This window comes from Cuculus canorus, chromosome 4, assembly GCF_017976375.1.
Source record: "Cuculus canorus isolate bCucCan1 chromosome 4, bCucCan1.pri, whole genome shotgun sequence".
In the NCBI taxonomy this organism is placed as follows: Eukaryota; Metazoa; Chordata; class Aves; order Cuculiformes; family Cuculidae; genus Cuculus; species Cuculus canorus.
In genome coordinates, this window is record NC_071404.1 from 78,401,947 (window position 1) to 78,428,914 (window position 26,968).

Here is a 26,968-nt window from a genome sequence, read left to right on the forward strand (position 1 = left end):
GTTGAACCCCGGTACAAGAATCAGTAGGGTTTTGCTCTTCACTAACATTAACAGATGTTGCCATTTAATGACCTCAGTGTTCCTACTTGTGAAATATTTATCACCAAATGTGGCTTTTTAGAAGCCTTTAAGGCTCCTTCTGGTTTTCACAGCAAGTCCTTTTTTTGGTGAGAATAACTTTTATGAACTGTTTTGTGCATTTAGAAACGGTGACTGCAGAAGCCGGAAATCACAGCAGGGGCAGCCACAGGCCTCGCATCTGATCGTCTTCTGTAGTTTTGCCTCTTTTTTGACCACGGGTCAGTGGGGGTCAGGCTTGTGATGTTTATTGCAAGTGGTTTCCCTCGCTGTCTGCACTTGTCTGCAGCGTTTGGAAGGGGTGGTGATACTGTGCTGCTGTTTTTCAAGCAGTTCAACTCGGTGCTTGTAAGCAGTGGGAAGACAGAAGGTTTTTGCCTAGTCAGCTTCCGAAACGTAAGGTCAGTGCTTCACTTGTTGTGAAAACATCCTCCTCTGATAAAACTCATTTTTTCAAGTAGTGCGGGTTTGGTGTCCTTCGTTTCAGAAGAACAGACAGATTTTCCATAGCAAGGGGAAGAGAAATGTTTTGCAAGAAAGACTTTGCTTCCTATCAAGGTCATGTATTTTCTTTCAGTTATGCAGAGCATGTGCCTAAAATGGGAATCTCCAGTTGAGGACAGCTTCCAAACTCAGTAAGCTTAGAAAAGAAATCCTTGAGGTTTATTGCTCACAATTTCCTGTCTGTTTGGAGATAACACATAAATGTCTTTTGTGGAAACGTGGTTTTTATCTAGACAAGGTCTTCCTCTGCCTGTGAACCTGCTGGGAATTAAGCCAGTCCCATCTTTGATGCAGTGGTGTTGGCAGGCACTTGACTTCATTTCAAGTAGAAGAACCTGGGTCGTGGTTGAGGGAACAGGGATCTGAGGGAGCCGTTGTGGCTTCTTGACTGCCACAAAGTTGAGAAACATCTGGAAAGCACCTTCTGACTTATTTTTTCCTACATATCCTTTTCTTCAATGCATTTGATGGATACACGTAGCAAACAGTCCCTGCCTGTCTCTTCTGAAGTCACTTTGCCGTGTGATGGAGTTGTCCTTAGGGTGTTCGATCAGGTTGGGATGTCAGGAAGCGCCCAATGTTCACATAGCAGCCGGTGGGTGGAGGAGGTGCTGCTGAAGTCAGAGCTCAACCATTCACCACAGCAGATTGCTGGAGGTTCATTTCATTATCCTTTTTTTCCTGTTTCTGAGTTTGCTGCTGCCTGCAGTCTGTTTCCTGAGAACTCGGGGGAAGAGCACAGGTGGACGCTGGTCTGTGGGCACATGTGCTGTCCTCGGTTTGGCTGCACGTGTGCTACTGCAGCAGGCAACGCTTCACCACTCTTTGAACTGTTCTCTTAAAACCAGAAGGCAACAAAAGCTTGGGAAGGTTCCCTCTGCACAGCTGAGCACGGCCCTTCTAGGAGATGGTTTTCAAGTCAGTATTATAAAGTCATAGAATAGTTTGAGTTGGAAGGAACCTTAGAGATCATCCAATTCCAACCTCTCTACCATTGGCAAAAGATGACCAGTCCCAATACTGAACCCTCCAGAACACCGCTCGTCACTGGTCTCCACTTGGACATTGAGCTGTTGACCACAACTCTTTTGAGTGCAAGCATCCAGCCAATTCCTTATCCACTGAGTGATCCATCTGTGAAATCCATCTCTCTCCAATTTAGAGACCAGAATGTGGTGCAGGACAGTGTCAAACGCTTTGCCCAAGTCCAAGTAGCTGATATCAGTTCCTGTTCCCTTACCCACCAGTGCTGCAGCCCTGGTGTGGACACTGGGCTTCTATTCATAAACTGCTGTGGCAAAGGTCTGGCCGTGTGTTTGTGGCACCAAACAGCCGCTCTTCTGCTTACAGCCTTTGATGGTCTTAGAGGTCTTTTCTAACCTTAATGATTCTATGATTCCAAATGAAGCTTCCAAACAATTTTGTGTTGCTTTTTCCAAACTCCTTCAGCGTAGGCAGCAGAGTGAGGCGTGGTGACTCCTGGAAAGGGGATTTCAGGGACACAGGTTGGTGTCGCTGTTTGTTGGAAACAAACAGGTACTTTCTGCTATTTGTTCGGTGCTGTCTTATCAGTTTTGGTGTTCTTGGTAGATGATGGTGCAGTTTGGGTCTTGATTTCATTTGTTAGTTCTTAAATCAGTTCATTTAAAAGCAAATGACTGGGCAAAAATATGAACAAATGTTGTATCCGCATCTTGAAGAGGTGGTGATTTGGTGCTCTAGTCCCTTGGCCTCGGAAGTGACTTCCCAAGGTACGGAGTGGTTGGGAGGTCAGTGAGGAATCTCCTGCCTGCTGTAGAGAAAGCCGGAGTGCTCTGTGGCTGCAGAGGTCCCTGCTCTTTGGGTTTGACGGGAGTCCTCTGGGCCGGGGTTGGCCATCCAGCCCTTGCAGTGGATCTTCCCCGTGGGCTTGGGGCACCCCTTGCCGTGCTATGAAGAGAAGCTTCACTTTGATGCCTTTTTTGCATCCACGCGAGAAGAATACAATCCTCCAGCTTGCCTTGTCAGGATCCGCTGCTCTGACCGCTTCCAAGGTACAATTCTGCTTGCCTGTCCTGTTGCCAAATGGAATATGGAAAGGAACAACCTGGCTTCATGTTATCAAGAGAGCACCAGTCTGAGGACTGGTGTCCTTCTCCAGAGGTTTCCTACAGCTCTTGGAAATGAAAGGGAATGGCCAGAATTCCAGCAAGGTTTTCGGTGCTGTGAAAACCACTTTTGGGTTTCGGACTTGTCCTTAGAATCACGTGCACTGCTTAAAAATATAATCAGCTCCCGAGAAAAGAACACAGATAGATGAATAATGAACTTATTTCTTACCAGCAGCTCTAGGACATTGACAAATGGACAAAAAGAGGTGAAACAAGTTGCACCTTCTTCTCCTTCCCTCCATGCGTTCCACTGCTGCTTATCCTTAACTCAATAGGAGATGAATTCGGTTTGGGGCCAGCGCTAAACAGGATTCCTTGTGTTGTGGAAGACACGAGGTGAGAGGAGAGAAACGACACACCATGGCTCTGTGATAGCCAATAGAACCTGATGGAAAGGACATTGCAGTGCGTTTGGTTGAGCCAAGCGCATCTTTGGCCCCTGTCCCTAACCCGCTGGGTGGTCTTGGCCGCTTTATCTCCCTGGTTGTCTGCTTCCTTCCAAAATCCGGTGTTAACCACAGATCTGTGAAAGAACAAGCGCCTTCTCCAGAGGTTCGCCAGCATCTCCCTTCCTTTTACCCCTCCTGCAATGTGTTAAGTGGCCAGCGTGTACACAGACTTGAAAAGGTTACTTGCATTTTGTCTTCTTTTTAATACAGGGCTGGTAAGCATCCAGTGAGACCTGCACTGCAGGAATTGCGTTGCGGTCAGCAAAAGGAATGGGGAAGGAGTGGGGAACTCCTGAGTAAGGGCCTGAAGGGAATAGGAGCTGTCTGGTCATCATACAGGTAGCTGGTGTCTTAGCGGCTACGGGAAATAGCTAAGGGAAGATAATTATAGGATTATTATAGTTGGAAAAGATCTCTAAGCTCAAGCAGTCCAACCGTCAGCAGCAGCGTTTGGTCCATTCGCATCTTTTGTGGTTGTAGATATTATCTGTCTGAGCAACATGGTGTTATCGTTGTCATTCCAGCACCTTCAACCTTTCCCTCTGCCACCATCTGTCCTTGAATACAAAGCTTCTCCATCTGCTATTGCTGCAGGTTCCCGTTGGAGAGGGTGGTGTAGCCTATTATACCCATTCCAATTATTTTCAGGTCACGTTTCAACTGGGAATAACTTGGCAAACCCAACTTGGACTCCTCGTGTTGTCATCTAGCTGAAACGTTTGTGCAGTGCTGCGGCTTCTCTTCCAGCAGCCCTGGGCTTGGTTTGGCCCCAGTGGGAGGCAGCATGCGGGGAGCTCGTGGATCCGGGCGTAGGTGGATGGACGCTCCTGTAGCTCAGCGCGTCTTTGCCATTCATGTTGTTTTCTTCGCTGTCGTCGCAGATCTAATCGGTTGTTAATCCCCAAGTCTGAACCTGTGACTCCCCAGAGGACCTGAAGTCTTTGGTTGGTTTTGATTTGCAGCCTTATTAGAGACAAATTAACAGACATGAGTGACGGCGCAGCAACGAGAGACGAGAAGAAAATGAGTAATTAACATATATTGGGTATTACTGATTGCTTTTATGATTATCTGGATTTTAAGGTATTAGCTGGAAAAATAGCTCCTAATCCCTTATTAAAGATAAAAGGCAAGTCAGTAAAAGTAGAAGGTTGTGTTCAGCCCTGAGAAGCACTGCAAAGAGGTCTTGGCTCCGGCAGCCGGGCAGCCGGGAAAGCCTGTAATTCTGAGCTGCTCAGCTGGGCTGTTCTCCTCAACCGGGGAATTTCTGCAGTTTCCCATGTGCTGGGAGGTGGGGGGGGATGCGAGACAAAGCGACCCTTGTCACACGGGCTGTGTGCTTGGCACCGGGACAGGGCCCTTGGAGTGTCGCTGTGAACTGAGCCCTGCCCAGCTGCCGGGCTGTGAACTTTCGACAGCGCAGTCCAAGGTCGCTTAACTGCACGGCGCGCTTCTCCTGGGTGGTGTGGAACTTCAGCCTTGCGTTTCAGCTGGGGGCACATCTCCTCTACAGGCTTCCATCACACCTCGGCTCAAACCCTGCAGGGCCTGTCCTTGCCATCACGGTTGTCTAACTGGTATTGTGGCCGTTGTCTGCATGGTGTTGCACAGCCATTGTCTAACTGGTGTTGTGGCACCAAGCTTTAACTCATGGTGTGGTCATTGTCCAACTGGTTTCATGGCCGTTGTCTGCCTCGTGTTGTGTGGCCATTGTCTAACTGGTGTGGTGTGGCCATCATCTACCTGATGGTGTGGCCATCATCTGCCTGGTGTCACCTGGCCACTGTCTGCCTGATGCTGCACAGCCATTGTCTACCTGGTTTCATGACCATCATCTAACTGGTGTTGTGGCCATCATCTAACCGGTTTCATGGTCGTCGTCTAACTGGTTTTATAGCTGTTGTCACTGGTATTGCATAGCCATCTTCTACCTAGTGTTGTGGCTGTCTTCTAACTGGTGTTGTGGCCATCATCTAACTGGTGTTGTGGCCATCTTCTAACTGGTGTTGTGGCCATCATCTAACTGGTTTTGCAGCCATTGTCTCTCTGGTTTCGTGGCTGTGTGCTACGGTGGCTCTGCACAGTGGGCTGGTCCCACCACAAACCGCTGATCCCGGCAGAAGGGGGAACGAGTCGCTGAAGCGCTGGGAGGAAAAAAGCGCTCAAACTCAGGAAAGGAGACGTTTCCATCTGTTCTTCAACCCACCAGTGCGTGGGTGTTGCTGTGCTCAAAAGGAAAGCAGCAGCACCCCGCACTGTTATAATCATTAATGATTTGCAGAAACTTGCCCCACACTTGGGCTGTCTTAATAATCGAGTATTTCTGGGAAAAAAACAAGTACTTTCCTTATTTCTCTATAATGAACAGTAAAACCACGGAGTTCTTAAGTTTAATTCCTGTGTTTTAACCGTTCCGTTTTGCAACACATCTTGTTTATGTACTTCTAATACACTTTCCAAAAGCAGTTTAAAATGCGGTGGCACCAATTAAAAAGCAGTAAAGATAGCAATTAATGACTCTGAGGAGATCAGAGCTTGTAAAGCCATTTACATTGGAGGAAATATTGTTTGGATGGAGTATGGTTTGGAGAACACTGCTCATTTCTGGTTGCCCTTTCCACCCCAAGTTGGTTAAAAGGTTATTTGTGGGATCTGGCTGATGGGTTCTCTCCTCTTGGCCCCATTTAGGTTCTGTTCTTGAAGTCCTGCCCACTCCTTCAGGCCAGCTCTGCTGCTGGGTGCTCATTTGCAAATGAGGCCGGGTTTTGTGCTTGGGGAGGGAAGGCACAGATAGAGTTTGACTCCGAGTTGAGTTGCTCAAGGTCAATTCCCCGACCACGGAGGAAGCAGTGTTGTTCTGGAGTTGTTCTGCTGTTCTGCTCTGGCAGGCCTCGAGGGGCAGCACGTGTTTGCAGCCCGGATGGGTGTGCCGAGGCACTCCTGGTGTTTCCACAGAGCGTCCTGAGAAGGAACTAATTGATGGGGTTAAGTATGAAATAACTCCAGAGAAGATGCACTGGGTAAAGGTCTCTTCCATTCTGAATGAGAATGTCCATGCAAGAAGCGCGTATGATTTCTTTAAAGCCTTTTGAACCCAATCCTCCAATCATAGAATCATAGAAGCATAGAATCATTAAGGTTGGAAAAGACTTCTGAGATGGCCAAGCCAGTTTGGCTTAACCAGTTTGGTTTAACGGCTCCTGGTGTCTCCGTTAGCCTACTTGGGTTATGTCTGTGTGGCATCCAGAGTGATTGGGGTGTGGAGTCCTGACCGAAACATTTTGAGATGCTCCAGGACACCTGGTTAAAAATAGCTCCATCTTAATAAACACTAAAGAAGTTGGAGTTGGGCTGCTGGTGAGATGAAGCCATGGGAAAGCGTTGCGTGGAAAGGACAGTACATAAATTTTTTGAGTTGGATGAGGCTTTTTTGCAGATGTTTCTAATCTACAGAGTTGGCTTTTTGTTACTTGAGTTTTTGATCTCCTCCAGACCATGATGCCAAGCAGATCATTAAAACCAGCACGTGGTTCCAGTCTCTCTTCATTACTGCAGGTTGTTCTGAAAACCTGGCAGAGCACTCCCGTTTGGGCAGCAGATGTGATAGCTGAGGCGGAGATCAGCTGTGTGGGGACTTCACTAATGGAAGAGAATAAATTGGGTTGGAATGCTGCTATGGAGGTCATCTGGTCCAAACCTCTGCTCAAAGTAGGGCCAACTTAGTAATTACGTTATTAATGTTGATTCCTTGTTCTAAGGCCATCTCCAAAGCACTCTTCTGTTAGGTAGAAGTGCAAATAGAACTCCAAGGAGGCACACTGAGTTGATTTTCCTCTTGGATTATTCTGGTCTCTTTGGATATGTCTGGGCTGACAGTGCTCAGAGCAGAGACTGCTTCAATGTCCGGGGGTTCCCTTTTAGCATGTCCGGTACAAGAATATTTGTGCCACAATATGGGATTGAGATGTGGCCTGAGTGTGCTCTAATCAAGAAATTGGAAATGTGGGTGCTTGATTTTGGTCATCTAGGGATGGCCCAGAGAAACATTCCTCTGAATCCTCCTTGCATTCCCGGATCCTCCCATTTAGAATCATGGAATTGTTCGGTTGGAAAAATACTTAGAAATTATTGAGTTCAACTGTACTAAACCATATCCCTGAGCACCTCATCTACCGTTTTTTTGCAGTCATAGACTATCTCAAGTTAGAGGGACCCATAAGGATCGTCGAGTCCAGCTCCCTGCTTCTTACAGGAGGTGTACGTAACTTTACGTAACTGCAGAATATTTCAGTTTGCTGGTGGTGACAAGCAGGGCTGGTGACTCGACCGCTTGTGAGAAGTGTGTTTGAAAATTGCACTTTTCCCTCTTGCGTTCTTCATGCCCAGAACAAGGGTTTGCATCTTCTCGCTCCCTTCTCCTGTGGTTTCATCTTTGCTTCCCATACCGTAAGCAGCAGAGCCAGTCAGGGAGTCTTGTTGTATCCTCCTCGTAGGCAGAACAAAGAGATGGCATGATCCTCTAAAATCCCCCCGTTGGTCGTGGCTGAGCGGCCTTGGGGGTAGTATGGGGTTGACCGTTAGGAAGGTCAATGCTTGGGCAAAAATCTCCCCGTGCATTTTGCTAATTACAGCAATTCTGTCCAGCCTAAGCCATCCTCAAACTGACCTCCTACTTGTTTTTTCCTCCCCGCTGTCTAATAATTAACAAGCTGCTTAATGCACGACAAAAGACCAATTAACCCTAAAGCATTTAATGAACTCCATGTAAATGAGTTGTAAAACGTTGCTGTAAACATTAAATGTCAGGCAATTACATAAACCAATAATTGCTAAAGTTGCATTTAGGAGCTTAAAAGAAAGAGGAAAAAAAAATCTGCTTAAGCAGAGCTTTGGTTGGAGAGCTCTGCTAATGGCTTTGGTTTTAACTACCGCAACCCCGGTCTGTGTAAGTCAGAACAGGCTGCGGCAGCTCAGGTTCGCTGGGCTTGTAGCGGTGGCAGAAAAATAAAGGCACGCTAACCTTGTGTTTCTGAAACCACGGGGTGTTTGAGCAGCGCTAGGAAGCCTCCAAAGGGCAGCGCCTGCAGTCTGGAAAGAGCTGGAAGTCAGATAAAATAGCAAATAACGGTGTTCTTCCTGCTGCGGTAGGTGCCGGCCCGTGGTAAAGGTGTTAAATTAGCAGGGCACCAGTTCCTGGTGATCTCAAAAATGGATTATTTTTGGTTGCAGGCTCAAAATGTTCCAAACCTCGCTAAGACCTCAAGGTCTTGTGAACGGAAGGGTGCTGAGTCCACCCCTCGCTCTGCAGCCACCCTCCTGAGTCAGCCTTTGGGAAGCGTTGGGTGTCTTCCCACCCACCTGTGTGGGGAAGTTTCACACGGAGCAGTGGGTCTGCTTTGCTGCGGGATCTTTAATCCTCTTAATTGGCTGTCGCGCTCCGAGGTGGTCCGGCTCACCCACCGGCTGGCAAGCTCCTGTGTTAATGGGCTTAATTAATGCATTCTCCTTGTGTGCCTTTTGTATCCATTTGCCCATTTTTGGTTGGGTCTTCCTTATGTCTCATGTTTGCTGGGTTTGCTCTGACCTAGGCTTAGAATCATGGAGTTGTTAAGGCTGGAAAAGCCCTCTCAGCTCATCCAGTCCAACCCTCATCCAACCTCGCCGTGTCTGCTAAACCGTGTCCCCAAGGGCCACAGCCACATGGTTTTTGACCCCCTCCAGGGGTGGAGACTCCCCCACTGCCCTGAGCGGTCTCTGCCAGAGCTCCACCACGCTGTGGTGAGAGAAATGTCTCCTGATACCCAGTCGAGCCCTCCCCTGGCTCAACTTGAGGCCATGTCCTCTCATCTTGTCCCTTGAGAGAAACCACCGGCACCCACCACACTGGAACCTCCTTCCACGTAGTTCTATGTAAGGTCTTCTTGAGTAGTTCAGCAAAGTGGGGCTTTGCCTCCTTACTCTGTGTATTTGTGCTTCTTTCCTGCTCCTGACCCTCTGTGGGTTCCATACAAGCCTGTGTCTGCGTGGCTCACTCTGCATTCCGCAAGCAGCCTCCAAATGCGTCTCTAGATAGCAAATTTCTCAATTTTCTGTGAAAAAAACCAGTTAGGTTTGTTTGAATGAGCTTTCCTCCTTCCTCGCTTTTGGCAGTATCCTTTTCCTGAGAGCACTGATGTGAATCACAGAGGCTGCGCTGCCCTGCACTTGGTTTCACTGCATAAATCTGTTGGATAATGGTCTTATTTTTCTTGCACACAATTTTACCGGTATAGACCCTGGTTGTGTTCCTTTCCCAAAAGTGGAAGTATTGAATCCTTCTGTTTGGTTGATTGAATTACAGAAATGTGCTTAGAGCAGTTAAACCACCTTCTGGTGCAGGAGAGTCCTTGGCAAATCCACCAGCACTGTTGCCCTGCCAGAGTCTGGTTTCCTCCTTGTGCTTCAGACTCTGATGAGAAAAGCTCATTCCTCTCCGGTGGTGCCTTGGATGCCAGGGTCAACCACAAAATTAACCTGAAAGAGCGGGGATCGAGATGAGATCTTGGGGAGAAATGTCTCCCTGCGAGGGCGGGGAGGCCCTGGCCCAGGTTGCCCAGAGCAGCCGTGGCTGCCCCATCCCTGGAGGGGTTCCAGGCCAGGTTGGATGGGGCTTGGAGCCCCTGAGCCAGTGGGAGGGGTCCCTGCCCATGGCAGGGGGTGGCACTGGGTGGGCTTTGAGGTTCCTTCCAACCCAAACCATTCCAGGACTCTATGAAAATGTGGCCAGTTGACAGGGCGTATGTCACTAGTCTGACCTCCCTTTTCATGAGCGTTTCATTGGTCTTCTTAGGTTTTTTTTTTGTTAGGTTTGGTTGGTTGTTGGGTTTTTTTTCAAACTTCTTTTATCTCAATTTATTTTCCTTTCTCCAACATTTCATTGGAAGAGGCTGCCCAGGGCGGTGGTGGAGCCTCCATCCCTGGAGGGGTTCAAAACGTGTGGCCATGGCACTTTGGGACATGGCTTAGCAGGCGCGGTGGGTTTGGGCTCACGGTTGGACTGGATGAGCTGAGAGGGCTTTTTCAGCCTCAGTAATTCAGTGGTTTGGTTTTGCTGTTGACATTTGCCGAGGTGCCTGCTGGGTGACACCCTGCCGGTTTGCCTCCCTTCCCCTCGCCCATGAGAGACCATCTGCCCTTTGGGAGCTGATGTCAAACAACTCCATCTACAGACCTTGGCAGCAGTTGAGGTAGTTAGGAGACCTTCAAGTTCTCTGTGCGAGGAGTACCGAGCAACTGAGTTTTTCTTATATGGAAGGATGGGCTTGGAGGTCCTGGTCTGTCTGGGTTCTGCTTCAGAGCAGTGGGTGCATCTGAAGGCACCGGCCTTGGTGCAGACCTCGTCCAGGAACCAACGAGCCTGGTTTATTCCAGCCTCATCGTGTTTTGTGGAGCTTTAGTGCTCGTGTGGGAGGCGGAGGGGAGTCTGTGAAGCCAAGAGGGCAAAGGAGGCAGAAGCTTGAACTCTACTTGCCGTTGCAAGGGGAAACCGGTGAAGAGCAAGAGCGGCAGAAATGTCACCAGGCTTTTGAGAAGGAGTTGAATCAGGCGTTTCTTTCTGGGAAGGCTGTTGGAAGGGGTGCGCTGCTGGCAGCCGGAGCCGCTCCAAGCCTGCTTTTAATGGTGGTTAATTTTTAAAGGCAGGAACGAAAGTGGTTATTGTGTCTGTGCCTCAATGGGGTCTTTCTCCTACTGAAACACCATTGCAAAAGCCCTTTTCTGAGTTGTTTGACTCAGAAGGGAAAAGAAAATGCCCTCAGAGAAGTGATTTAGCCACCAAAAGCTTTGCTCTGCCCCTCTGCTGAGAGGCCGTCCGTGTCATCAGAGTGATTGCAAGATGTGCAGAGTGCCAAGTGAGACAAGAGCTGAGGATGGGCTTTTGTCAGGATTTGGGATGTGGAATAAATGAAAGGGGCTCCGGGAGAGGTGGGGAGGGGCTCTGGATCAGGGAGGGCAGGGGGAGAACGAGGGGAATGGCTGAAAGGGGGAGATTGAGGTAAGATCTCAGGAAGAAGTGTCTCCCTGTGAGGGTGGGGAGGCCCTGGCCCAGGGTGCCCAGAGCAGCCGTGGCTGCCCCATCCCTGGAGGTGTTCCAGGCCAGGTTGGATGGGGCTTGGAGCCCCTGAGCCGGTGGGGGGGGTCCCTGCCCGTGGCAGGGGGTGGGACTGGATGGGCCTCGAGATCCCTTCCAACCCAAACTATTCCAGGATTCTGCGATTTGTCAGCCTTGAAGGCTTTGTCAGCCTTGCTAGGGCTTTTGTTGGTTGTTCTGCCAGGTTCGCAGTACCCGGCTTTGGTCCCTGACCCCCGGCGCTCCTGTGCCCTGTGAAACCACTCGGGTGGGACCCAGCCATCAACACCCAGCTTGCAAAGAGTGGTGCTCTGTGCGGGCAACAGCAAAATCCAGCCTGATTCATTCAGCTCTGCCCCAGTGATAACTGGTGCTTTCAAGCCTCGTGGCTGCTGGGAGCCTCTGGCATCTCTCTGTGCCGTGGTGTTTGAAGCGAGGGGGTGACCGTGAGGAAACACCAACCTGCAGAACCCTCGCAGTGCACGTATGCGGCTCGTACACCCGTTGGTCTCCTGCAGTGGTTGTAAGGAATAATAATGCACTTTTTCTCTCCATGCCTGAAGTGAACGAGCTGTTTGGCAACATTTAAAATGGTAGAGGGGGCAGAGTGAGAAGAGTTGAAAGCAAATAGTGTTGGATGCCAGAGACACTCGGTGTTCCTGGAAATCCTGCCTGGCAACCAAATGGGCACGATTTCAGCCAGAGACACTGAGAAACTCAGGGGGTGAAAGGCTCAGCACACGCTGGAGCTGCAGGAATGGAAGGTTAAAATCCCTGCACACTCGGCCTCGGCTCCCTTCCTCCGTGAGCCAGGCTCTTGTGTCGAGCCCTCGCTGAAGAAGACTTCTAGAAGTGCTGAAATGGTCAGGGCTGATGTGGAGATTGATTGAATGGGACAAACAGCCAACGATGAAACCCTGCTTGGGAGAAGAGCTTAATAGGCATAAAATGGTCTGCTGCAGCCGGAGGGCTGGTTCTGCGGCACACAAAGGGAAGGGAGCTCTCCTCTTCTTACTGTGTGGAAGCTTAAATTCAGGAGAGCCCAGAGTTGTTGTAGCTGTGTCCTTAAAATTGTCCCTGTGTTCCCACCATTCCCTGAGAAAGGGGGCACAGGTGCATGGTCGTGGTAACTGACAGGAGGGCTTTGAGCTGGTGCAAGGAAATGAGAAGGTTTATTCATGGACTGCATCCCATCAGGACAGCATTAAAATGGTCCGTGTTATGGTGTCGGAAAAGAAAATGTGGGGAGGCCCTGGCCCAGGTTGCCCAGAGCAGCTGTGGCTGCCCCATCCCTGGAGGGGTTCCAGGCCAGGTTGGATGGGGCTTGGAGCCCCTGAGCCAGTGGGAGGGGTCCCTGCCCGTGGCAAGGGGTGGGACTGGGTGGGCTTTGGGGTTCCTTCCAACCCAAAGAATTCCATGATTCTGTGATTCTACAAAAATTGTACGTTTTTGCTCAGCAGACGAGCAGGAGCTTTCTCTTGGCTGGCGTCGGTTGAGCCTCTGCGTTGTGCCCATTTTGTGGAAGCACAGGAGGAGCAAAGCACGGTCACTACTGTGATGAAGCTGTTTAAGCTGCTCCAATAGGTCCCCAGCAGGATTCCAGAGAGGTAAAGAGCACACGGAGAAAGCCCTGCTGCTGTAGAAAAGGCAGACGGAGCCAAAGGAAGCTGAGGAGAATTAGGGAGCAGGTTCTGAACTCTGTTATATACGGCAGCCACCGTGCTGCTAAATGGTTTAACTGGAACCTCAACTGCTCCTCGGGTCCAAGGGAGGGGTGATGATGCCCGAGCGCATCCCTTGTCCTTGTGACAGCAGTGGTACAGAGCTCAGGACAGGCTTTGTCTAGATGCTGCTTTTTCTTTATTAAAACCTTCTTGGCAGCTGCTCAGTAGTAGCTCCTTAAAAATGTGCTGCTGTAGCAGTTCCACACGACTTGAAGGAAGATGGCTGACCTCCAGGCTCGCCTGAAAATGCCGTTGTTATCCCTGGCTCGTGATGCATTGCTTCTTCTGTAGTTGCTACCGTGGTGGGGCTTCTAAATCGTGTGGTTTGTTACAGGGCACAGGCTGCACCGCTTGTGGAGTAACACGGACTGTTTGGTGTCAGTAAGAGGAGGCAGAGAAGGACCCGGGGGTGTTGGTGGAAGGAGGCTGAACGTGAGCCAGCAGTGGCCCAGGGGGCCAAGAAGGCCAATGGCACCTTGGCCTGGATCATGAACAGCGTGGCCAGCAGGAGCAGGGAAGGGATTGTGCCCCTGTGCTCGGTGCTGGTGAGGCCACATCTGGAATCCTGCGTTCATTTTTGGGTCTCTCACTCCAAAAAGGACACTGAAGGGCTGGAGCGCATCCAGAGAAGGGAACAGAGCTGGGGAAGGGGCTGGAGAATAAGATGGGGAACATCTGAGGGACCTGGGGCTGTTTGGCCTGGAGAAGAGGAGGCTGAGGGAAGACCTCATCACTGTCTACAAGTGCCCAAAAGGACGAGTGTAGAGAGGTGGGTGCTGGTCCCTTCTCTCAGGTGATACGACAGGAGGAAATGGCCTCAAGCTGCATCAGGGCAGGTTTAGATTGGACATTAGGAAGAATTTCTTCATGGAAAGGGTTCTCGGGCAGTGGCAGAGGCTGCCCAGGGAGGTGGTGCAGTCCCCATCCCTGGAGGGGATTAAAAGACAGGGAGATGAAGTGCTGAGGGATCCAGTTTAGCAGTGGGCAGGTGCGGTTGGAGTTGATGATCTCAAAAGTCTTTTCCAACCTAGAGGTTCTGTGATAAAAATGACACTGGGTAAATGTAGAAAACTAAAAACAGTGATGGAGAAAGAGGAATTTCCTGTTTTTCTAGCAGTTTGGATGCCAGTCCCTGCTGATTAGCACCTGGCTACGGTGTACCCACAGAAAACTGCGCGGTCCGTGTACACTCCGTTCCTCACCCTTGGGATCCATGGAGCCTTGTGTTGATTTGAGCAGGCACGGATCTGTGTTGTTAATGTATGAAATATTCAGTCAGGCTCGACTCGCTAATCGTGTATCAGTGGGAGGCCATCAATAATGCATTGCGTTTGCGATCTGCAGCTGCCTCTGCCCCTGACGTCTGCACAGATATTATTGTCTGCGGCTGGAGAACCAGAGCGTTCGTCAAGACAGTTCTTGGCGACACCTCAAGAGTGGAACGGTGTTCGGAAAAGTTCATGAGGAGCAGCTGAGGGACCTGGGGTTGTTCAGTCTGGAGAAGAGGAGGTTGAGGGGAGACCTCATCGCTCCCTGCAGCTCCCTGAAAGGGAGTTGTGGTGAGGTGGGTGCGGGTCTCATCTCCCAAGCAGCAAGTGGTGGGATGAGGAGGAGATGACCTCAGGTTGCGCCAGGGGAGGTTCAGATTGGATATTTGGGAAAATTTCTTTACGGAAAAGTTGGTGAAGGCCTAGCAGTGGCTGCCCAGGGCAGTGGTGGAGTCTCCATCCCTGGAGGGGTTCAAAACACACGTGTCCATGGCACTTTGGGACATGGTTTAGCAGGCACAGTGGGGTTGTGCTGATGGTTGGACAGGATGAGCTTAGAGGGTTTTTCCAACCTCAGTGGTTCTATGATTCTAGGCTTGAGGTCTCTGCAGTGGTCTCTCTGTCATAACTGTGTGGCTGGAAAGAGCAGTCCATCTTCTTTTTGGGGCAGCACCTTTTAAGACTGATCAACTCTTTCATTAGATGATGCCGTTTATAAGTTCCTGGGCCGATTGTCCACATCTCACACCCTGTCCACGTGAGCTGTCTGCTACCGATGAATCAATTTGAGGCATTTTGTGGAGAAGGGTCTGTTTTGTGTCCCTGTACCTCCAAGGAATGTTTCAGTAAGGTAGCTGTAGATACTTTAGTACGTGATCTCAACAGCGGCGAAGAAAAAGGAGCTCAGCAAATAGTTACGTAAAAGCTGCCGTCCTGCTGGCACTTGAGGGAATGCGTTATTGGTAAGCGTTCGTCTAATGCTGAAGAGTTCTTGCAGATCAAAGGCTTAACAGATGCCACTTGCTGCAGAGGAGCTTATGGTGGGACGTGCGCAACCATGCAGTGCAGTAGTCCAGCAACAAATGGATTATTCAAGAGGCAGTCAGTGCTCTTCATTATGTGCTGGAAAGGGTTGTGGTCAAGGGGTGGCGGATGGTTGTTTCAAGATGGATCAAGCTGCTTGAACTTGGCTTTCGCACCACATAGTTGTTAAAGAAGTGGCCCGGGATGGGGTCTGGGTGAGTGTTCCCTGCAGGTGGCCAAGTCCAGCCAGTGGAGCAGTCTAATCGGCCTTACAGTGCCGAGCACAGGGCCAGAAAGGAAGCGTCTTTCTCTGTAAGAAAAGAAACTTAAGGAAAACAGAAATCCTCACATGTGCTTGGAGTGATTACTTAGCAGGAGAGAGAGTCATCCAGAGGCTGGGAAAGGCCTGGCGTGCGGTCACCGAGCTGCTTTCTCAGGTGCAAGCATTTCTCTAAAGCAAATGTTAGGTGTAAATCTTGGCGCAGTTGACTTCTTTGGTGGTCCTCAAGGATGCTTTTGGCCAATAGAGCACTCGGGGAAGGAGGAAATTGGTTCTCACCAGTGTGCTTGTGCAGAAGGTGTTATTACCTAGTTTGACTGTTATCTCTTCCGTAATGGCAATAACAGCTCTTACCCATCGAGGTGCAGGAATAGCTCAGAGGGTCCATGCACCGAGCTCTAAAGGGAGCAACACTCCAGGAATGCTGAACAGTATTGCTGACGGGCTGGGAGAGAGGCCTTAGCCTTACCCTGTGGCTTGGCTCGCACGTCAGATGCCGTACACAAACCCGTGAAGATGTCCGAGACGATGATGTTTAGTGACTCCTGGTTTTTGGTGTGACTCCGTTTTGGTCAGACTTTGAAAGAAGCTGGTGAACTGTGAGCCCCGAAAGCCTCCCCCGCTTGATTTTAGCGGGTGCTCTTCAATCTCATCTCCCATTCTTCCTGTTGACTCTCGCCCCGGTCTTCATTCCAAAGCTTTCCTTCCGCAAGCCTTGCCCAGCTGAGTAACTGAACAAGCCCTTGCCTGTTTTAATCGAGCAAGAACTTCACTGCAAATCAAGATAGCGTTAATTCTGGGGTTATCTGTGCCGTGTAATCAGCACTGGGCCAGGTCACTGCTGCTCCTGATGACACCCCTGCTGTGAAGGGGATCAGAGGGAGATAGGAGGTGCCCTGCAGCTGGATGTTATACGTGGGAGAATCAAAACTCAAGTGAGTTGCACATTTTCCCTAGTTTCCCATCCTCAGGAGCAGTTTGGCACCATAGTGCCAAAGCTCTGTAGTGTGCAGAGCTCACTGCTTGAGTTTCACTGCTTGTGATCCGTGAATCCTGGCGAGAGGAGGGAATCCCGGCATTCCCAGGAGGGATAGAGCTGTAACGCTGCCTGCTTTGCTGCTCTCGCTGGTCCTGCTGGCTGGAGCGCGGGGTTGTGGCAGCAGGTATCCTCCGCAGAACCTTTCCCCAGATAGCGCCTGGAACTGCATCTAAAAACCTTCCAGCTCTAGGGCTTGTCTGTGCAAGAAGGGTCAGGAAAGTCAGTAGAAATCATTAGGGAAATCGTTAGAGGTTGTTAGAGAAATGATTAAACTGTGTAAGGTCTTTAAACTGTGTAAGGTCTTGTATAATTGTTTGGGGTAACGGATTAATTTTGGAAATCATATTAGCTAAACTGGAAAGAAAACAACTTCAAATCGGATAGATGTGGCTGTGCAAATGTTTCTCTTCATTAGAGCTTGCTCTGCCTCCCGATGGGTCAGAGCTGAGCTTTGGCGCAACCCCAGAAACAAATGGAAGTTGCACCAGGTCTTGGTTTAAGAGGCAGGTTTGGAAAGCACGGGTGACAAATAGCCCAACTTGATAGCATCGCTGCGGGCTTTGGGGAGGGGTTTGTGCCGGGTCTGGGGGTGCTGGTAGCTGCTGCTGTGCTTCAGAGGACCGAGAACTTCGTGTTAGGTGGTCTCTTGAGTGGAGGAGGCACTTGGCTGAGCTGATTCGAGGTTGTCGTGCTAGAACGTGTCGCGCTCTGTTTCTGAGCTCCCTGAGATTTCTCGCTGTTGATGGAGATTGATTTTGCCTTTGGGAACCCGAGGGTATAAATTGTGCTTGTAATTGTCCTGAACTGAACTGGGAGAAACTGCTGATGTGTTCATTCTCTCCTGCAAGTGATTCTTTTTATAAGTTGCCTCTTGGACCGCTTGTGGCTGGAAGGGAGAACGGGGAAGGGAAAGGGAGAGGGAAGAGATGTCCCTTAGGGATTCCTCTGCCTAAATGCTGCATTAGAGCATTGTACCATGTGCAGTTAATACCGGAATTCCTCTCCCATTCAAGGGAAAAACGTAGTCCCAGGCATCACCCGGAGCCCTCTGTTCAGTTCCAGAGTCCTCAGACATGGAGCTGTTGGAGCGGGTCCAGAGGAGGCACAGAGATGATCCGAGGGCTGGAGCACCTCCTGTATGAGGACAGGCTGAGAGAGTTGGGGTTGTTCAGCCTGGAGAAGAGAAGGCTCCGGGGAGACCTTAGAGCAGCTGCCAGTGCTGAAAGGGGCTCCAGGAAAGCTGGGAAGGGGCTCTGGATCAGGGAGAGCAGGGAGAGGACAAGGGGGAACGGTTTTCATCTGAAAGAGGGGAGATTGAGAGGAGATCTCAGGCAGAAATGTTTTCCTGTGAGGGTGGGGAGGCCCTGGCCCAGGTTGCCCAGCGCAGCCGTGGCTGCCCCATCCCTGGAGGGGTTCCAGGCCAGGTTGGATGGGGCTTGGAGCCCCTGAGCCAGTGGGAGGGGTCCCTGCCCATGGCAGGGGGTGGGACTGGGTGGGCTTTGAGGTCCCTTCCCACCCAACCCATTCCGTAATTCCATGATTCTATTAAATCTGTGGATTAGCATTTTCTCTTCTGTGTGCCTGTTGATCATCGGGTTGTTTCTTGCATGATACAGCAAGGAAACTAATACTAAAAGACCTAGAAGCAGCGGCAGCTGATCCCGTCGTTAACGGTGCTGGTTCCAGCAGCTCCTGGACTGGACAGGTTAGGTAGAAGCGAAGGTGATGGTCAAGGCTGGAGTGGGCTGGCGGGGCTGGTGCTCAAAGGTCGGCCGGAGGGGCCTGCGGAGTTCCCCCCCGGGTTATTTGCTCTCCAGTCCTCAAGCCTGATGTTCAGCCGTCCGCCCCGCGCTGAGCACACAGTGTTCACTCCGAGGATTAGGGTGAAAATATGTTCTCCTTGCTAAAGAGAGCACATAAACAACCTATAAATGGCCCATTAACCTACAAAATCGCAATAAAGAACATGTGGCAAAGCCAGGGGTAGGAGACCTGTGACCCAGCAAATTCCCTAATTGGATTTTGAACCTTATCATCTGCGCTAAATGCAGCTAATAGGAAATTAGGAAACACAAAAGGAAGGAGAACAGAATGAAGGAGCGACGTATGAGGCATGGCCAGGGCTGGTGGGAGCGTTTTGGTTATTGCCATCACCGTGCAGTTATGTTATGGGTGGTCGGGGAGTTATTGTGTCATAGGGTCAAGCATCAAGGGAACACTTCCATGTCCTAAACCCACTTCAGAATGACTGAAAAGAGAGAATTCCCCATTGACTGCAACCGATGCCTTCAGGAGCTGCAAGAAGCTCTGCAGTGGTTCTCTAACCTGCTCTTCCATGCATCCACCACTTGCTGTGCCAGCAGTAGGATGGACATTGATTTTATGGCTAAAGGACGGTCAGGGCTCTTAGAGACTTCCTTCCTGGGGTTGTGTCTCTGAGGTGAAAGGCAACACATCTGAGGACCTCACAACAGGAGAAAGGAGTGCGTAGATATCCCAGCTCCTGTTGAAATGAGAGAAGGCAATGGCTTTCCAGCCCGTTTAGTAGGACGTGCAGTGCTCTGAAGAGCTTCTCAGAGGCTGCTGGGGTGTTAAAGAAAGGACCTGTGCCTCTTCTATAAACATCTAAAGGCAAAAGCCTGGTGGGTTCTGTGGTGCCCACCAGCCTCTACGCTCCCCGCTATCCTGGTCCGAGTGCTGTAGTGGTTTCAGACACGTGGGGATCTGTGTGGTGCTTTCCCTGCCATCCGAGCTGCACAGGGCAATACATTTGGATGCCCAGGGAGTTGCAAGGACCTTGCTGACTGCAAATATACTTTGAATAGCAATCTGGTTTATGTTATGAGAGCATCATCACTCCAGCTGGTGAAGAAACGAGTTTGCATCAACCTTTGCTGAGTAATTGAGCAAGAAAGCTTTGAAAGTTTATTTAAAACAAAAAAAAAAATTAAAATAGGAAAGAGCATGGGTTTTATGGATTCCTTTCTTCCCATTACAAAAGGAGACTTTGCTGAGGAGAAATCTGTGATGATTGGACACCCACCATAATTAATTATTTTGCAGCAGGCAGCTGATCTGTTGAAAAGAAAGGAGTTTTTAGCAATTCAGAGTTCACCATGTGCTGTTTAACTCTAATGCTAATAAACGTTCAGCAGAAGGGGTGTCTGCTGAAAATTGCGCGTGATCACCTTCATTTTAAGGTGATATGATCAGAGAAGTCCGTGGACCCCAGGAAGTCTTGCTGCAAGGAGCCTCTTGACACGAGCTCCAGTTGCCCTTGGGAGGTGCTCTTGACTCTTGGGATGTGGATGGTCTTGGTTTGTAATGCTGAATCAAGTATTCCTGAACCAGAAAGGGGTTTCTGCTGGTTTTAGTTGAGATAATAACGCAAACAAACTTTTCTTGTGCCACCAGAAGAGCCCGTGTTGGATGCAGTTGCTTTTACCTACATGGGCAGATTTCTCCCAATGGGAACAGTTGTTTTTTCTTGGTGCACTGATGCCTGACTAAATGCGTTGGGTCGCATTCTTCACGTATGGATGAGACGAGCCTTCTGTTAAATATTCCTGTATTTTTCAGCAGCGGGTTCCAGCCGGCCCTGGAGGCCAATGGGAGCCCGAGCCTCGCTGGCAGGGAGGGGAAAGCCAGCTAGGGGATGCTGCCACTGCGGGCCCCAAAAGAGTTCGGCTGCAACTGGTTTTTCGCCATATAAAAAGGGGGTGAAGGATCTCAGCTGATCAGAGCACGAAAAGTCCTCGGCGTAGAGCATATTGGGTTTGAGCTTGATAGCACCTCTTTTACAAGGGCTGCAAATTGCTTTAAGAGTTAAGGGCTGTAGGAAGAGGCAAGGTTTCCTGAACTTTACTCCCAGCTTGAACTTTTAAGAAGTTAAGAGAGAGGCAAGGAAGGGAAGAGAGGGAGATAAACGTACCCTCGCTCACGCCCCTCCGCCCGCAGCAACTAGGATGTCAAATGGAACAGGCAGCCTGGAGAAGCAGCTGAATGGCTTTGGGGAGAAGGGGAAGGAGAAGAGCCGCACGTCCCTTGTCATCTCTCAGGCCCTTAACCGCAGTATTTTCACCTCTGCAGTCTCCCCTGCTGCCGAACGCATCCGCTTCATCCTCGGAGAGGAAGATGACAGCCCAGCACCCCCGCAGCTCTTCACCGAGCTGGATGAACTTCTGGCCATCGACGGACAAGAGATGGAGTGGAAGGAGACTGCAAGGTGGGTTGGTTTTCTTTTTCTCCAAAAGGGAAGGGCTGCTGCACAGGACCCCTGTGGGAATTGCCTTTTAAACATTCATTTGGGTAATATCTGTGCTATCGAATTGCCACCAAAAGGAGCCCGTGTAGATCAGGTTGCCTTTCACTGATAAATGAGAGGATTCACGGGGCTGTTTAAATACTCCTTTGAAACAAACACTAGAAGAAAAATAAAGCGCTGAATCATAGAATCCTGGAATGGTTTGGGTATGGTTGGGCACCTCAAAGCCCATCCAGTTCTACCCTCTGCCATGGGCAGGGCCACCTCCCTCTGGAGCAGAGGCTCACAGCCCCATCCAGCCTGGCCTTGAACACCTCCAGGGATTTACTTGACGGGTTTGCCTCTGGAGAGTCAGCAGACGCACGGGCTTGTTAGTGCTTTGCAAAGAATGACGGCGTCTTGGCCAGAGCGCTCACAAACCTCTGCCTGAGTGACACTTGCGCAGGTGTGTCAGCGCAACCTCCGTTCTGTTGCCCAGGAGCAGGTTGGAGCCGGACCCCACCGTGTACCACAAGCTGGGCAGTCCTGACTGTGTCCCTCTCCCTAGTGAGTTATATCATTTCAATGATGAAATTCATTTTAAATCCATAAAAAAACCTAAAGGGTTTTTTCTTTGGAGGAGATGATTCAAGGTGTGTTAAATGCCGGGTGGGGTTGCCCACTTTCAGTTTCTTGCAAAGGTTCTCTGCCCGTTTCTTGGATGCTGCTGCTGGTTCAGTCAAAAAGCCATGTTAAAAAACATGCATTTTTCTATCTGATTGACCCGAGTTACAGTTTAGTTCTGAACATGGCCAAAAGAGCTGTTGGATTGGATTCGGGCTCTGAAGGCTGCTCTTTAGCCTCTGGCCATATAAAGTTTTGATTTATTTGTACAGTTGCAACGTTTTTCTTGGGTTTACCTTTCCAGGTAAACCCCTAATTTCCCTCTGGTTGCTGTGAGGGCCTGAAACATCCCACTAGAAAGCGGTGCTACCCGAGCTGGAGAGCAGTGCGGCTCTGCTTTCCCTATCCCCAGTCCCCCTCACCTCACCGGGGGCTTTCCGTTTCCCTTTGTTGCGGCTGGGCTGAGCTCTTTCCCCACTCCCAACCCGAAGGGCACCTGCCTTGTTCCTTGCTAGCCCATGTTTGGTTACCTTAATCTGCTTTACCTGCGCTCTGCCCACTTCATCACCTACCCCTTTACACCCTTCTCTTTCTCTGTTTCACTCCCTTGGAGAACCTATTTAAAGACTTCCCATCTTTTACTCTGTAACTTCTTGTTGGCCATCCTTTTCTCCCTTTATTGTTCTTCTTCCCTCTTATCATTCGGTCAGTGCTTGCATTTTGTCACCTGTGCCGCCCACCTCAGCTTTTGACAACAGATTACGCTTTCCTCTCTCCACGTTTCGGTCTTTGGGAAGGGGTTTCATGCCGTTTGATAAAGCTTTTTCACAATTCAGACCTTGGCATGGCATTTCTGACCAAGCAGGCTCTCTGGTCTTCCCTTTACGGTGTGAATGTTGGGAAGCTCTCTTTCCCTCCAGCCCACAAATCCGGCCATCAGAAGGAAGAGGCCTGGGGTCCTGCAGGTGGATCGCAAAGCGCTTTGTTGGGAGCCTTCTGCTCCTGCGTTCCAAGGGGTTTACAGTGGGTTATCGTAGAATGGAATCATAGAATGCTTTGGGTTGGAAGGGACCTTTGCAGATCATCCAGTCCAGCCGCCTCCACTCCTGTGCCGGCACTCTTCCTGCTGCCTGGTGTCTCTACAGATGAATGGATGTTTTCTTCTTTCCTAACTGATTTCTGGTTTGATGTGTTTTCACACATCTTTGTGTGCTAGATGCAGCTCTATATATGCTTCTCCCTCTTTAAAGATACATATATCCATTAAATGCGTTAAGCACACTGCTGAGGCACTCTCATTCCTAAACTTGGCCCAGCCTCGTGCGATTTTGATGATAGTGGTCTTGCACGGTCTAGGATTGCTCAGGAGTTTTCAGTATCTTCCTAAAATGACCTAATCCTTCTCACCAAACCCCGCTGGAGGCTCCGGAGCGGCTCCTGCTGCAGGACACGCTGGCTAACGCTGGCGAGCTCTGTGCTTCGGTGGGCAGAGGAGCTGCCAGTTACACAGCTCACTGCGGCAGTTTGGCCTGGGGCTTGAAAGGGGGGTGTATTAAAAGGCCTTAGCAAATGATACTGTCCCTCCCAGAGCCGTCCCGGTCAGTAGAAACACGGCATGGGATATCTCTAGCAAGAACCTTAAAGCTACTATTTAAACAATGCTTCGAGAAGGGAACCTTAAGTTGCCCGTCCTGGTTCTTGATTGACATCAGTTTGGCTGTGTCGCAGCCACACGGTGAACAGGCTCTCGTTTTCCCCCTCCGTGTGGTGACGTTTATGAGCCTGGGTAAGATCAGCCCGTGCCCAGGGCTCGACGACGTCGCATTCCTCTTGCCCGTTAGCACCTTGCGGTGTGGGGCTGTGGGTCACAGCAAAGGGCCGCTTTGGAAAGGCGTCCTTAGTGTGCGCAGGGATTCCCCACAAAGCCCATTAGAAATAGAAGAGGAAAAGGGAAGGTTTATTGCTGTTAAAAGGTAACCTGAAGATCTGGGTCACTGGGTGCTCCTTGTTTGTTTTGTTGGCGCTCTGATTCGACCTACCTGGTGCAGATAGACAGCTTCTTACATTAAGACGTGAGTGTTCGGATGCTGATAGTTTCCTGAATTCAGAAGCTCCCACCGCCTGGAGAGCCTTTGGAGTAGTTTCCAGGGTGGGAGAGACATAGCAGAAGGTAGGTGGTTTATGTTTTCTGACATGGTCACGGGAGTGTTGAGTAACTCTTGCACATGGAGTACAGCTGGCAGGCAGCAGGAATGTGGAGATGTCAAGAGCAGAGTGGGATAGAGATGAGGAAGGTAATTTGGTTGTTTGCTTTCTCCCATAACAGTGGAGATAATCCTTCGCCCTGGAACAGTGCAGTGCTGTTGGGCTGCAGGCAGCGCTGCCTTCGGTGCTTGGGGAGCTCTCTTGGGAGCTCGCTGAGCCTGTGTTCACGTGATGGGGAGCACGTATGGCCTAAACTTACGGAAGTACGAACAGATGTAAAGCCACATGGAAAGCTTTGCTTAACCGAGCACTTGCGTTGGTTTGTGTAGGGGACGGTGTTGGTTTGTGCAGGAGAATGGTGTGTGTAGGAGATGATGTTGGTTTGTGTAGGGGACGGTGTTGGGTCTGTAGGGGTTGTTGTGCACCAGGGCTTCAGAGGGGACTTGAGGACAGAGCGCCTAAAGCTGCTTCAGGGCCTTGGGAAGGCACTGAATTCCCACTGAAATGGATGGGTGTGGAGGCTCCCTGGGCTGGAAGGGACTGTGAAGCCCATCCTTTTCCAACCCCTATGGTGGGTTTTCTCAGGACAGGAAAAAAAATCACTTCTGCTTTGCAGTTCGATATTAAAACGCCCTCCTTTTCCCACAATCAGAGCTTACGCCAAGGCCACGGCTGGCTGCTGCCCTAAAGAAAGGCGATTCCCTCTTTCTCCGGCACAGGGGGAAAGCTCCTCCTCAAGCTCCACCAGAGGAGCTGTTTGCTCCCTCCTGGGCTGGGGGTAGCGGAGCCAAGGGCAGGGTCAAGCCTGGAGGTGGAGGTGGGGTGAAGCCTCCTGCTCTTAGGGCAGGGATTTAGGGGTGTAAAGAGTATTTTGCACACACCAGGATTTAACCTTTGCTCTAATCTTCAACTAGAGATGAGCTTTCTGTTTTTGCCAGACCTGCTTTGTTAAATCATTAAACAACAGCTGGAGAGCAGAGGGAAAGAATGAGCCCCTTAATTTGGGTTTTTTTCCTTGGTGGCTCACTTGTTCTGCCGGGAACATCTTCAGCTTTGGTTGAGGTGTGCTCCTCTCCTCCACTGTTTGCCTCGTGCCAGCTGGCAGTGTTTGGTCCTGCTGAATTTTGGCAGTTTTCACATTTTGAATTCAAATATAAGTCACCTTATTTCCAGAAATGCCATTTCCTCTTCTTCCCCATCCTTCCTATGGAGCCGTGGTGCTCCCTCTTCTTACTTGAGCTTATCTAAGCATGCGTGCGGTGACCTGCCCTTCTGTCTGCTGGGTCTGATGAAGCGGTGGTTGGGTTGTGGTGGTGGTTTTGGTGTAGGGCCTGGGTGTGCAGACCAGGGAGTGAATGTCCGGAGTCGCCGAAGCTGCCCGTGTGCTCTTGGCCTGGAGCAAACATCGGCTAACGCGTGCTTGTTTAAGTCTGGGTGGAAGCTATTAAGATAACGTATTTTACCTCACATTTGCCGTGGTTGAGCAGCAGGCAGAGCATTATCGCTGCCCGGCTGACACATACCGATTCATTAAGCCTTTGCAACTTGATCGTGGATTTGCAGCCTCGGAGCCGTGTGGGAAAATGCGTGTGCTTGAACTTGTTGGTATGCGGTGGTGGCTCAGCTTGTCACTGCTTCCAGGGCTGTGTGCCCGCAAGGAGCCAACAACTAACGCGGTCTCATTGCTCTGCCTTCTCGTAGGTGGATCAAGTTTGAGGAGAAGGTCGAACAGGGTGGGGAGCGATGGAGCAAACCGCACGTGGCTACCTTGTCCCTGCACAGCCTGTTCGAGTTAAGGACGTGTATAGAGAAAGGCTCGATCATGCTGGATATGGAAGCTTCTTCTCTCCCGCAGGTGGTGGGTGAGTAAAGCTGCCTCAAATCGTGCCCTCGGCTCTTCTCTACAAATTTGTGTTTGATGGTTTCGCTAATGGTTTTATGAAAAAAGAGAGTCAGAGAATCAAAGAATCGTTAAGGTTGGAAAAGTCCTCTCAGCTCATCCAGTCCAACCATCAGCCCAATCCCACCGTGCCTGCTAAACCGTGGCCCAAGCGCCACATCTGCATGCTTTATGAACCCCTCCGGAGATGGGGACTCCACCACTGGCCTGGGCAGGAAAATAAAGAAACAATCTCCCAAGGAATAACAGGGAAAGCTGGAAAGTACATGGAGAAGGATAATAGGTAAATGAAAAGAGTTGTTCTCAGTTCAGGAAGAAGAGTAAAAGAATCAACGTAAGTGATAATTAAGTGGTTGAAGTCTGGTAGAGAGATGCAGGAAAGAAAAACTCAGAGCTCTCTTGGCTGATTTGCATTGTATCGGGAACACGGAAGGGAGAAGGTGGAGGAGGGCAATCTTGATGAGGACAGACATGTTGTTCTGAAGGAAGTATCCCAAACGTCACTAAGAAACAATAGGAACAACAAAAGCTTCCAGGAAAGTGGCACTTTACAGAAAGAAACCTTTTTGCCCTGTGCTGCGTGTACCTGTACTGACACGCACAGCACCGTCCTTCCCCGGTGGGGTGGAAGAGGTAGGCTTTTGTCCCTGGTGATCTGAAGAGGCTTTGGTTCTTGGGTGGATGGAGAGAACGACTTTCTGACTCACTGAGCTAGCAAATGTGATGCGTGTTCTGCCTCCCCCTTCCCATAACTTTTATTATTAGCACAAATAAAAGTTACCGGTAGACAAATCAGAGCTGCCACTTCCCCTGGGGGACAGCGCATTAACTGAAGTCATCAAGGGAACAACTTAATGTGAGACTTAATGCACAACAGAGTCTTAATAAATCTGGCTGCCTTTTCCTTCTCTCTCCTCTGGGACAGTGGAGCAGAGAGGAAAGAATTGATGGGAAGTGAGCAGTCGTTGCAGTGGGCTGGGAGCCTTTTATCCTGGTGATTCAGTTAAAGGCAAAGCCACATGAAACACCCTGTGACAGTTGGTGCGAGTTCTGCCTTTTGTAGTCACTGTCTCTTCAGCTCTGAGAGTGAGCGATTTAATTAGTTCCTCGTCCCCAGGACTCCTTCCTGTCACTACGTTAGGTTTTACTGGGGGCCTGCGAGGTGAACTCAGGTCTCGAGTCCGAGGGTAGTTTTTCCATGGTTTTTTTGGGGAGCACGCTGGAACTCGCAACGTAGTTGTAGCTTCCTCAGAAAACTACAGGGTCAGAGCAGACTCCCTCTCTGAACTAAGAACCACCTTACCCTGGGTACGGCGGAACCGAGGTGGGCTCAGTGGTTTGTATGGAAATAGCAGCAGGCAGGCTCGGTGCAAT

At 50.1% G+C, this 26,968-nt stretch overlaps 1 protein-coding gene across 10 annotated transcripts in view; it reads left to right on the forward strand.

The window, feature by feature from the left end:
- The window catches only part of SLC4A4 (solute carrier family 4 member 4), a 199,524-nt gene that overhangs the window by 100,927 nt on the left and 71,629 nt on the right, over window positions 1-26,968 (forward strand). For all 10 annotated transcript variants that reach the window (XM_054065581.1, XM_054065583.1, XM_054065584.1 and 7 more), the window contains 2 exons: window positions 20,712-20,847; window positions 25,396-25,556. In XM_054065581.1, coding sequence (XP_053921556.1) covers window positions 20,712-20,847; window positions 25,396-25,556 — 297 coding nt within the window. The remainder of the gene's footprint in view (window positions 1-20,711; window positions 20,848-25,395; window positions 25,557-26,968) is intronic.